We start from the raw sequence: 12,878 nt of genomic DNA on the forward strand, positions 1-12,878 counted from the left end.
CAGAATGAGGCGGCAATGATGGCAGATGATGAAAATACACAGGAGTGAAGGCGCGCGCGCGGCGAGACGGGTGCGAGAGTGATGAAACTTGTGAAGGAAAATGAAAAAGAGATGAAAATTCATAACTGCGGGGCCTGACTGGTGTCCACCAACCGATGCTCCTGTGAGCGTGTGCGTTATTGCGTGTGCTTATTGAAAGCGAGGGACTTCCTCCACGCGCGTCGTGTATCGAGCAGTTTTCCTTTTGGACGGTCTGGAAATTAATCTTCTTGTCACTCACGGCTTCTGCGCCAACGATGGTAACTCTTTGTCATGGAACACAATGTGTGGCTATCCGTCCGTCAGCACGCAGTGGAGTCATGAATTCACTTGAAACCAACCTCTTTGTCCGCTAAGTGGGAGACATTTGTGGAGCTTGTGGTCAGAATCACAGCTGAGAGGTGCGCCGTTTGACTGCACGAAGACTGCGGACCACCGGCTAAATGATCATAAAACCGATTTCTGCTTGTCCAATTGCACAGCCTTGAGTAGTTCCACCGTTTCGTCCTCGGCAAACACGAGCCATGTGAACGAGCTAACGATGAGTTTTGATTTGCATTGAAGTGACTTGACAGACTTCATTTCCCCCCCCCCCCCACTCTCAATAGTCATCCCGTGGTGTGCAACATCTTGAAAGAGGACCCCCCGAAACAAGAGCATCGTATTCCATATGCTAAATCGCACGTTTGCTGCCTTTAATATTGAAATGATGTCGCGCTGCTTTTCGTGCGCATACGGACAAACGCGCGCACAAACGCGCTCGGATGTGGAATCGTGCGTGCCTCGCGACGCTCACAGCACGGCGGCGATGTTATTTAAATGGTAATGGCGCCTTTGCCTTCTCTGTTTGCTTAAGTGTGTCTGATCCCACCCCCTGCAGTTGACTGAATATTTCACGCACAACCTTACAGGTAAATGCGTGCAAAATAAACACAGAGATACAACTCGAAACGGGCAAAGCGATATCAAGAGCATGAATCCGATGCCAATTTAGTTCAATGAGATGATGGTAATTATTTTGTTGTCCCCACCGTTTCTTCATTTTCTGTCTGAATTCATGTTTTTTTTTTTTTTTTTTTTTTTTTTTCATAACTGAACACACACACAGACACACACACACACACACACAGAAAGTACACGAGAGTCGCAGTATTTCTGGGCGGCCCAGGAAAAAGCCCTTGTAATATTTGCACTTTCTACACAATACACACTCTACGTTGAAGCCGTTTCCTAACTTTGTACTATTTTATCAGAAAACACACCCGATCTCAACGAAGTGGCTTTCGAGTCAATAAACCCGCATTTACTATGTTTACGAGCTTGCCGTTTTGCTCTCGGATGAGTGACATCCTGCTCCTTCTTGAAACCTCGAAGGCCGTCGTGATGACCCGCAATGTAATTCATCCCCGACCGAAGCAAACGTGGATGAAAGCGTGCAAAAAAGTGCAAATCTGCATCTTGAAGGCCCACGGAGAGGCGGAGATGTGTAGAAATGAGGGCCTAATACGGAAGGAACGACTTCAGTTTCTTCCACGCGACAGTGGAAGGATTACCGAGAACTAATTGGACAGATTAACGTGGATTTTGCCGCATCTCCCGTCAGCCTTTTCTGCTCCCTTCCACTCCCACATCCTTTCTCCCGTTTTTCTTCAAAAGCATTTTTATTCTACCGCCCTCTGGCTGCATACAGCCTGGCTTCTCCCTGCGGTGTCTGTTGAGAGATTGTTTTTTTTTTTTGTTGTTGTTTTTTATCCTTAGTGTACGACCATTTCATTTAGTTTCATTCCACCGCTTTTGTTTTGTGTTGTTTTAATACCAACCTCTGGGTTGGGCTGATATGACGCCCGCCGTCCTTGGTGTTATTGTTGGGTGTTTATTGGTATTGTTGTTGTTTTTCAAAGCTCCCGACTGTGGAGAACAAAGCCTTTTAGTTCCAACATGAATCCGACCGTTTGTCTGTTTACCGGAGGAGGGGAAGGGGACAAGGCAGCCTCTGTGGTTTTCCATTGGACCGGGTCCCGTATGACTTTGGCCGTGTTCCAGTCATCCTCCTCCCGTTGTCTTTCTCCCCCCCACACCCCTCCTCTTCCTACGTTCCCTTTATCTTCCCTTTGCTCCCTATAGCCTGGGTTTAATTTTCTCTCTTAAATTGCTTCGTTCTTTCTTTCCTTTGAGCAAATAGACACGGGCGAGAAGCGTCGCGGCTTGGAAAATATGAGCGGCGTGACTTTTTCGGTGGCGTTCGCACACTCCTCATTTGGTTTGGTTCGAATGAACTCAAATGTGAAACGCTATCATCCAAACAAGCCAACCGAGATCGCTGGCCATCATACCTCACTGGCAGGTCGAAAAGTTGTCCCTTCCTCAGAAATGCAGTCCAGGTTTGGATTTGGAGATGTTTTCAACTGGGCAACTTTTGGATAATAAATCACGCCAAATTCCAACGGCTTACCTGTGTGATAATGAATGAGAAAGAGCATTAATACCACACGGCATTTAGGATGCCGTTAACATCGGCGCACGCAGCAGTCGGTTGTTTTTATTACTGATTGGGCCAAGCGAAGTTAAAAGACGAGGGGAGATAGAGAGAGGCGAGAACGCAAGGCAGATTCGACTATTTAAATGTCATCTATCCACGAGCAGCTTTTCACATTAGCGAGCAATGTTGTTTTCACGACTGGCGATGACCTGCCGAGGTCCTTTTTTTCCCCCCCTCATGTCTTGATGCGATTCTAATAGTGAGCCATTTCAATCGTAATGTCAAACCACAGTGGCCGCGCTTGCGTGTGTGTGATTCGAGACTTGCCCTTGACAATACGTTCTTATCAGTGCTACGGAGGTTTCTATGTCATGTGCACAATTCAGAGGAGATTACATTGATTTACAAGAGACCCTTTCGATACAAAGCCATAAACAATAGTGACCTCAATCTTAGGTCAAACTAAGATTACCCCGAACCTAAGGGACACACTTTGTGCAAGCTTAACCAGAGTTATGGCTCCAGGCACTGGGAGACACACACACACACACACACACACACATATTTATGGGTAATAACAGTGTGTCAGCGATGTGTCTTGTATGTGTGGTGAGCGACGGACAGATAATGGCTTGTCAACATAAGCGACAACTTTGTGTCCTTGTGCCGTCTCCTCAAAAGAAAGAAGGCATGTACGGAAGGGATGCAGAAAACTTTTTTTTTTTTTTTACATTTTCTCCGTTTAAACTATCACAGGGTTGTTTTCGGTACCATCTTAGAGAGATGCCGATTCGTTACGATGCGAACCCGAAATGACAAGTAATAATTTCTTCCGACTACACTGCACGCTGCACTTCTTGTATCCGAAGGCAATGGACCTTTTCCATTATCTGTTTGCACGAGTGTAATTACATTAATGCCAGGAACCGCTAAGGCACACAAACTATAAATTGTGTTTTAACCCTTTTTGAACTGCTGGGGGGGCGGAGTGGTAGCTGTGCCTCTAAAATAAAAGGGATGTCCGATAGGCTTTTAACAAGATGGCAGGTTGATGGGTAGCCCTTGAAGCTCTGCTCTTAATGGAGAAACGCATGTTCAACATGCAGTACACAACTCAAGGGTACCAACTGTACCGGTTTGCATATCTCTGTCCAGAACCCATGCGCACTCCAAAAAGACTGAAGATTGCTGAGACCAGGTCCCGCCTGATCGCGGTGGACTGGGAATCGTTGGGTTACAACATCACCCGCTGTCATACCTTCAACGTCACCATCTGTTATCACTACATGACGGCCAACAACCGCAGCAAAGCCGACTGTCTGGACATGGACCCCAAAGGTGAGCTACAGCATGAAACAATGTGTCCGTGGGGGGGGGTGGCTCCGCAACATTTCGTTCTGCTGACTACATCATGAAACGTTGTTCTTTGCAGCACCGCGCCACATCGTCGGAAATCTGCCACCTTACACCAACGTCAGTCTCAAAATGATTTTGACCAATCCGGAGGGACGGAAAGAGAGCGATGAAACCATTATCCAAACAGATGAAGATGGTGTGATGTTTTTTTGTTTGTTTGTTTGTTTATTGACATTTGGGCGGCGCAATTTGAACCTCTATGTATCTTTTCTTTTACAGTTCCAGGTGCAGTTCCCACCCAGTCTGTTCGAGCCACACCATTTGAGGATCGAATTCTTCTTCACTGGAAGGAGCCATCGGAGCCCAATGGAATCATCATACAATATGAGGTAGGTTTATTTTACAGCTGCAACTAAGGAATATTGAAAAAATGAATCTCTGGCAGGGCTGCGGCGGTGAAATAGTGGCCGCCAGTTAAAGAGCAGATGGCGGTACCTGGTGTCGTCCCGCCGCTAAGAAAGGCTGCTCATTCAGTCCGATGGGGCACAATTATTTTTTGGGGGGTTACTTTTTTTTTCGCCTTCTGAAGTTGGAAGTGGAGAGGGGGACACAACACTGCTCTCCACACAGCCGGTCTCTCTTGGCTGCAGGCTGCAAAATAAGAGCTCCGAGTGATCTTTTTTTTTTTTTTGTGTGTGATCGGCAGCGACAAGCCTCGGACCGATGCCGAATCCCATCACGATGATCGCCGCGCCACTTGAGTACCTATTATGAAGGTGTGCATTTTCCCTCTTTGTCCCGCCACAGATCGGCTACAGTGGTCTGCGTTCTTTCGATCCGTCAGTACCCCTCCAGCGGCCGGGACTGACGGCCCTGCCCTCCAACGCCACCCACCACCTCTTCTCCCAGCTGCACCCGGGCGTCACTTACCAGCTCTCCATACGAGCATCCACCTCCAAGGGGTTCGGTCCTGCCACCACTCTGAATGTCACGACGAATATTTCAGGTAGGAAATCTGTTTATTAGCCTTTTCTCACCACCATACAATATTATTAGATAGGACGTCACTAGTTTTATGTCACTGTGATGCTAACGTGTCATCTGTTTTTTTAGCCCCAACCATAGATGAGTATGATGGGACAGAGGCCTTTCTCAATGAAACTGCGACAACCATCACTGTTCTGCTGAAACCCGCACAGGCTAAAGGAGCACCAATCAGGTGACTACATCAATAACACGCTATTTTGCTGATCGCATTCTCCCAGAAACCTTACGTTTGATTTGATTTTCTCCCAGCGCATACCAGATTGTCGTGGAGGAAGTGAATCCCCGGCGAACTCGTCGCCAAACCTCCTCTGACTGTTTTGAGGTGGTGATCAACATCCTTTACGAATAGTCGGCTCATTTTCCACGCTATCATGTCCGTTTATACTGATATCGTGTTTTGCTTCACACCCGCTCACCCAGGTTCCAGTTTCTTATCACAGTGCATCTACCGGCGGATCCCCGTATTATTATGCCGCTCAGCTGTCCCCCAGCAACCTTCCCGAGCCCCTCCCGTTCACGGTCGGAGACAACAAGACATACCAGGCATGTCCCTTTGATTTGTGAATGCGAGAGGAAAACTATTGTCTGATGGTCAATTGCTTTTTAATCCTCAGGGTTTTTGGAATCCTCCACTGGCTCCCAGGAAGAACTACAACATCTACTATCAAGCCGTTAGCAGCACCGAGCGGGTAAATACTCGTATGAGCACACGGGCTACACGAAATAATGTTGTTGTTTGTTTTTTTTTTTTTATCTTTTTCTCATGTTAGAATTGGCCTACATTCCCGTGCTAATATGGACTTTGATGATCAAGCATCACGTCCGATAATTTGTGCTCAGAATATGCATCATCGTTCAACACAATGGGTTGTGCTCTGCTACGAGGCGCTCATCAAAAGCCAAAAATGGCAGGGCGCATTTTTATCTAAATCCAGTCCTGCTCGTGTTGTAATTTTGATGTATTTTTTTTCCCTTCAGGAAACTAAAACCCAGTGTTTGAGGCTTGCCACTAAAGGTAAGAACCAACATTTAATTTAATTCATTCCAATGAAAAAGTGTTTGTATTACTGTGCTCCTCCTGTTTATTGTTGTTGTTGTCACAATGAAATCAGTCTGTTTAGATGGGGGGGGGTTCCCCTCCCTCTTAAAGCTGTTTATTCTTACTAACAGATTGTTGTGAACTGCATTAACAAGTTATCATCCTCTTAGCAACGGCGGAGTGTTCCATAAGAGCGGACATCCGCATCATGAGTATTAGAGAATATAATGCTAGAGAGAGAAATGTGTGCGTGTGCGTGTGCGTGTGTGTGTGTGTGCGTGCGCGCGCAGGATCATCCTGCACGGAGTCTAAATGTGATGTGTGTTTTTTTTAATCTGGGGCCATATGTTTGACAGCCTAATGCACTGGCTTCAAGAGATGCTTATTTAACCTGGAAATACAGACAGACGCATATAGATGTTTTCAGGAAAGGATCAGGTTACATCGCGGATAAGTGTGGGAGTGTGTGTGTGTGTGTGTGTGTGTGTGTTTGCATCTGGGGAGGGAATACACTAACAAAACATGGCAAGATGGCATGTGGCAAGTGAATGGCGGTGCTGTGAGCACACTGCGGTTCCAACAGCTGCTTTTGGATGTGAAAAGGTCTGCCGGTTGGTCTTTGAATTGTGGATCTCGATAGTCCATATTTTAATGACATAAATTTAAACATCATTTCGGCGAAATGGCGAAGAGGAAAGGTCAGAGTCGGCGCACGCACGCATTTGTGTCGTTATCGTAATCCAAAAAAAGGGAGTCTTGTCAGCCTTCACTGAACTGACAGACCAGGCTCTGCCCCCCCTAGACCTTGAAGGATTGTTAAACCAGACTGTAAAAAGGGACATTATTTCGAGTACAATCAGCCTTAATGACCGCAGAAAGAATCATTAAAGTGGATTTAGTTGTGTGCGCCATAACGGCTGGGTTATGGAGCGGACAGCTCGATAGAGAGAAGTCACTGCTTCTGGTTGCAATCATTATTATTCACCTATTATCCAGATCCATCCGTTTTAACAAGTTTGCACATATCTTTAAGGAACTGTAAATAGACAACACAGCATGTTAAAATCGGGAGACGTTAGACTGGAGATTAAAAAAAACCTCTGGCTTGAATGTATGTCGGAGACTTATTATGATATTCTGCGGGCGGGGTTCACAATTTATAATAGTTTCCAGGTGTTTCAGTAAGGCGGCTGTAACATTCCAAGGATCAAAAAAATACAGCTCACTGAAATTAGATCGTTTTCGTTCTGGCTTGTCAAGTGAGCCACTGTAGACCCCGCCCCCTCACGCTGCTCAGCCAATGGCGAGTCCGACTCGAAATCATGGCAGCTGTGGGGCGGAGCCTGAGCCTTGCAAGTCGAGTTGCTTCGAGAGCAGTGTGTTTCAGTCGGGTGTCAGTGTGGGGGGGGGAAATGGTGTAGTGTGTATTTAAGCAGAAAAAAAAAAACAATTCAAGAGTCTGTGAAAACAGTCGTGGATGAGAGTACCTTACGCGTGTTTGTGAAATGTTTTGAGTCCTCGACAGTTGGTCCAAGGTTTTATTTGTAAAAATGTGTGGCGGGGTAGATCAAATTCTCTTGCAGGCCGTGGGGTTAGTTTGAGGACACATGGACGGGGAAATTCACACAAAGAAAACTGTTTCAGGTCCCCAAGTGGTGGCTCAGTTCCATTTCGTGTGGTGTCTCATTTTCCCTCTCAAATTGGAGGACAGTTTAGGAGAGCTCAAGTTAACAGTGTCATCATCTTGTGATTTGTGTTTGCAGATAGTTGCCGAGTATTAAATAGGTCATTGTCCCTTTCGTCGCGTGGCCCGGCCGCTTGGAAACATGAGCGAAGTGACAGAATTGAAATTTTCCCGCAGTGATAAGGGAGAAAGGCACACTAATGGTCGCAGAGGTCAGACGACTGTCCCTTCCTTTCTCTCTCTGCGCCCGTCTGCAAGTGTGCGCGCGCTGAGGCGTGCATCCGGGGAGGGGGATTAAGTGTTGGTGGTCCTATTAGGTCATCTCGGTTATTGTGTATTGTCATCGCCGCCTCGGGGACTTTTTGCTCCGTGTATGTATGTGTGAGTGTGAGTGTACTGACCTGGATAATTTTTTACAGGAATTAAAAGCTACTGCGGGCATTATGAGGTCATACTTAGTTGGAACCTTCCAAATACTGTGTGTGTCTCCCCCTCCTTTACTCTCATGTCTGAGTGCAACAAAGCTCGCTGAACAGGGTTACCATCAGGCTATCTATTTTGAGCATTTTTTTAATACTTATTGATATTAAAAAATGTCTTCCCCCAAAAAAGAATCCCAAAAAGAATTTTAGAGCAAATACCAACAATGACGCTCATGTTGATAAACTTAACACTGAGTAGCCGTCCTATGTATCTCAATTTCATGAAGATCCACCATATAGGTGCATCGTTTGGTGTCCTTTCGTCCAGTAACGTTTATACTGTAGATGTGTCACATTACATAATGTCGCATTGTCAAAGACCCCTGCGTGTGAAACATTTTAGAACCAGATAATATGCTTATAAACAGGGCGGCAGATGATAATAATAATAATAAAAAAAAAAAGAGCAAGAGATTATGTTGATCTTGTTGATATTTAGCATTGTAAGTGGATTAGCGTTCGATGGATACGCGGCATGAAGTCTAGTTTTGCATTTGTCTTTATTTTGGATTATTTGGATGATCCTAATGCGCTAATGTTCTGACGGTGCAATCCGAACCGTTACGACGTTATGAGATCACGAAATAGAGATGAGGAGCATTAAAACAGCTCTGTGCTTTTGTGATCAACAGGATCACAACGACGCCACGTCTTGTTCTTGTGAACAATAGTTTTACAGTGTTTGCTTTATTCCAAATTCCTTGAAATAATCGGCAACAGTATGAAGGCAAAGTTGTATGCGGGAGCTCAGAAGCATGGACAGAAACCACTCGAACCATCTTATGTGTTTTTCTTTACTGTATTTGGGACTATATTAAAACGGCAATAGAAAATGCACTCAAGTGGATTTTAATGAGCTGAGTGTGGATATTAATACTCATATTTCTGAGATCCCCAGACAGGCGCTTTGGCTATATTTGCGTCATGAATGACTGTTACCATGGTATTTATTTTGGCAGGAATATCAAAGTCTTGATATAAACGCAAACACGCTCAAAGTTGGTGGTATTATGACAACCCCCCCCCACCACCCCCACATGTGACATTTGCTTTATGATGATAAATATGCACTTTTTTTTACTTTTGCACCCCATTCTTTTGAAGAAGTGATGTCAACGCTTCGTTATTTTCATGAACTAGAAAATGATGGATTTGAATGAACTGAAATTCATGTTCAGATAGCAAAGAGCCAACCACAAAACTGATGACTTGTCGTTATGCCAAAGGGGCGACCGAGGAGCCCGAAGTCATCCCCGACCCCGCCAAGCAGACGGACCGCGTGGTGAAGATCGCCGGCATCAGCGCCGGCGTCCTCGTCTTCATTCTGCTGGTGCTGGTAGCCATCTTATTGGTCAAGAAAAGGTGAGTGACACAGACCCGAAACCTTGGCGTCGCCTCACCGTGCGCACGCATGCAGGTGAAAGAACGTGCCAAGACGGAAATGTGCACATTCTCTTGTTGTGTTCATCTCGATATTTGCTGTCGTAGCACCATCCTTCATTCATCCACCATGAACGTTGATCTCCCTGTAGAGGCACTCTTGGTGATAGATTTTTTGGGGGAAGGGGGGGGGGGAATACACTTTAAACAAGTCTACCCCTCATTTCAAGAAACAACTACTTGGAAGAAGAAATTTACGCCACGGCAAGATGCTCAAAGTAACAAGCAGGTGATAACGAATAAAGGTTTCGTGTCGCGAGAAGTGGAGGAGACGGAAGAGACCGCAGCTACTTAGGAAGAAACATATGATGAATATTTAAAGGGGTCACCGGGCCCAGCAGGGGGCAGACGTGAGTCCCCCGTTGCTTACAGTCAGTGATTAACAATTGTAATATAGTCTACAAATACAAAAACGAATTCACATCACACGCACGATACAAAGGACGTATCGTGTTGCCAGAAAGGTCATGACTGAGCTCACTCGGGTCATGTGGTTGGATCAATATCATTCGGGCAGCACAGTGTAAACACGCAGCCATATCCGTAATTATACATACATAAAAAACAACATCAGCATGCTGCTTAAGTGTCTAAAATATTTTTTTTACCGACTGAATACAACATGGAGGCGCTTGTATTGCTGTCGGTTATAGTTTGGTGCACAGCATCACCATGTGGCGACACGGAACAACTACAACTTACTCAAGGTTAGCCACTCTCCAGCAGCAGCCCCTTTTTTCAAATGTGAACAGTGGCATCACATCACCGGAAGTGCTGAAGGTCACAACGGAACTGTCGCCAAGCTCCATGAGGCTTCAAAAGACAAAACCGAGTGTTGAAATGAAATGTTGAATGTTGATGCCCGCAACAGTTGGGGTTGAATGTTTTTTTTTTTTTTTTTTTTTTTTTTTTTTTTTGTCTTTGATTTATGAGAATGTGGATCTGATGATCACCACTGTTTTCTGGTTGAGAATCTTTGGGGAGATCAATATCCATCGTCACTGAACCTTCTTAGAACTTTGAGCAATACTGCATCTTTAAAATGGTGGGACGAAGGTGGCAAAGCTTTGACCCCACACTTGTTAAACATCCAATCGATCTCTAATCTTGAGGATGAATAATGGCAGCGAACTATTGCAAGGATGGTTACAAAGTGGAAACCGGAGAAAGGAAGTCTAGCAGCTTGTATTGAGTTCATTGTGACCAGTCATTTGATTCTTTTGGAATTTGTTTTCAGCTTTGAAACTGAAATTTTTGGAAAAGAGCCCCCTAGTATTGCAAACAATCCTTTTTTTTTTTTTTGCATGACCCAAAGATGCTTTCATCTGTTTCTGTTGTTGCTGGTTGGGACCTGCAGGGACAGTATTGTCCTCATTTGCATATTCATGACCCTTATGTCTCTTTGCTTTCTGATTGGCTCACAACCCCAGGAGGACCTACTATTCGTACTCTTATTACCTGTAAGTAAACAACAAGCGAGCCAGCAGTCAGCTGTGTCCAGCTGCCGATCTCTTACTGGGCTAATTAGTTAGATGTTGTTCTTTTTTTTTTTTCTTTTTTTTTTTAAAGATGCAGTATACTTTTTTCAAGACAAAACACACATTTTCAGCTCTGACCAACCAGCCAAAGCCATCCTCATTGACGCCCTGCCAGGGTGGGGGACAATTCACTGCCGCCTCAGTCGTAGCAGCTCTTCTTCACATTCAAATCTTTCACGTATTCGGCAGCACGGAACGAATGGAGAAAGCAGCGACGCGTGCACAAAACCAAAACGGAGATTGTAGTCCAACTAAGACTGAACTGAATGTGAATTGCCCTCAGCCCCGGTGTCCTCCACATATGCTCCAAAGTCGCTCTGAAGCAGACGTCTCGCTTAAAGGGCCCAAGCTGTCTACAAAGCAGGCCGGAGTGGGACCACACGGGGCCTGAGCGTGTTATTTGAAAAAAGAATGCTGCACTTGTGACTTGTAGCTCTGTGTGCATGTAGTCATGTGACCATCCATCCGACCATCAAGTCACAGGTATCACGGACACTAAAGTCTCTTTGCTGACAGTGCATCTGAACCACTGCGCCCTGTTTTTTATTTATTTATTTATTTTTTTTTATGGGAGGCCTTTTGTTTGGCTCCTGTGGTGGTTCCGTGTCTTCTCCGCACTACTTGGGTTCTCTCTGCTCTTTAAGCCTGCTCTCAGTGGCCAAAAGTGGCGACGCCAAGTGAATCAAATTTGATCAATCTCTCCGTAGTTGTCCTGTTCCATTAAGCAGACATTTTGTGTTACTTGGTCAGAACAGAGAGTGTGGCTCTGTGGGTGCGTCGCGTGTCTGTGGCCTTCGCTGTTGGTGTATTTTGAGGGCAAATGAGGTCAGAGAAAAAGAAGAAGAAAAAAAAAAGAAAAGAGCGCAGCATGTTTCCCACCTGGCAACTGGGGAAGAAGTCAGAGCCGTATCTGCGTATCAGTCTGGCAACTTAGCGAAACTTTCCAAGGGGAATTATTATTGGACTCACCTCGAGCATTTGAAGACGTGGTTCAGATTTGATCAAATTTCGGCCGGCGCCGTGTCAGTAAAACATGGAATTCGAATCAGATCAATGGGATGTAAGTTGTCTGAACTGATACATACGACGGCTTGGGGTGTATAACTTGCTTTGTCATGCTCAAAGTCTGCTTCGGTCTTCGTTCTCCTTGGATTTTTTTTTTTGTGCTGGGCCTCCTGGGAATTCCGTTTCACTATTTACATCTCAAATTGTTTTTTTTTTCCTCCCCCGTGAAACACTTTCATTTTAACACCCTTTCTTTCTGCGCTTTTTCAAACACTTCTTTGTTTCACTCTGTTATATGTCAACAGCCTGTGGAGAGAAATAGTAAGGTGTTCCGACTAAGATGCATCTCTTCCTTTCATAATGCTCGACTCTGTCTGACCTGACCCTCAACGAGACTTCTATGATCAGCAGTGTGTTGAGTCAATGCTGTGCCTTGCCGCCTTATCTTCTATTGGGAGTTTTCAAATGCCTGCCGTCAGATGAAGAAATGACTTTAATCTCGAACATCCTTTGACCGGGCGTTTCAAGTTTTTTTCTTCTGGCAGCACACCTACTAAGGAAGGTTTTGTCTTTGGCTAACCTGAGTTCAAGGGTCATTTCTCGTAGCCCGCGTTCCCCTTTGCTCCTTCAGTTGAGCCTGGTACATGCTGCCATCTGCTATTTCACATCTGCCATCCTTGCCTGTTTCTTTTCCTCTTTTTTTTTTCTTCCTCTCCTCTTTTCTTCTCCTTTTCCTTTGCATCTTGAATCGGCCGCCTGCAGCCCACAG

The 12,878-nt window shown here is 45.3% G+C and overlaps 1 protein-coding gene across 21 annotated transcripts in view; it reads left to right on the plus strand.

Annotated features, from left to right (window-relative positions):
- Positions 1 to 12,878, plus strand: part of ptprk (protein tyrosine phosphatase receptor type K) — a 69,847-nt gene that overhangs the window by 44,971 nt on the left and 11,998 nt on the right. For 16 of the 21 annotated variants that reach the window (XM_019877549.1, XM_019877550.1, XM_019877551.1 and 13 more), the window contains 11 exons: positions 3,674 to 3,856; positions 3,951 to 4,070; positions 4,154 to 4,263; positions 4,682 to 4,880; positions 4,988 to 5,093; positions 5,171 to 5,243; positions 5,342 to 5,464; positions 5,536 to 5,610; positions 5,900 to 5,936; positions 9,353 to 9,488; positions 10,997 to 11,026. In XM_019877549.1, the coding sequence (XP_019733108.1) occupies positions 3,674 to 3,856; positions 3,951 to 4,070; positions 4,154 to 4,263; positions 4,682 to 4,880; positions 4,988 to 5,093; positions 5,171 to 5,243; positions 5,342 to 5,464; positions 5,536 to 5,610; positions 5,900 to 5,936; positions 9,353 to 9,488; positions 10,997 to 11,026 (1,192 nt within the window). The remainder of the gene's footprint in view (positions 1 to 3,673; positions 3,857 to 3,950; positions 4,071 to 4,153; positions 4,264 to 4,681; positions 4,881 to 4,987; positions 5,094 to 5,170; positions 5,244 to 5,341; positions 5,465 to 5,535; positions 5,611 to 5,899; positions 5,937 to 9,352; positions 9,489 to 10,996; positions 11,027 to 12,878) is intronic. The other 5 variants (XM_019877554.1, XM_019877564.1, XM_019877565.1 and 2 more) reach the window with 1 other exon arrangement.

The sequence above is a fragment of the Hippocampus comes genome, unplaced genomic scaffold (assembly GCF_001891065.2).
Source record: "Hippocampus comes isolate QL1 unplaced genomic scaffold, H_comes_QL1_v1.1 scaffold69, whole genome shotgun sequence".
NCBI lineage: Eukaryota > Metazoa > Chordata > Actinopteri > Syngnathiformes > Syngnathidae > Hippocampus > Hippocampus comes.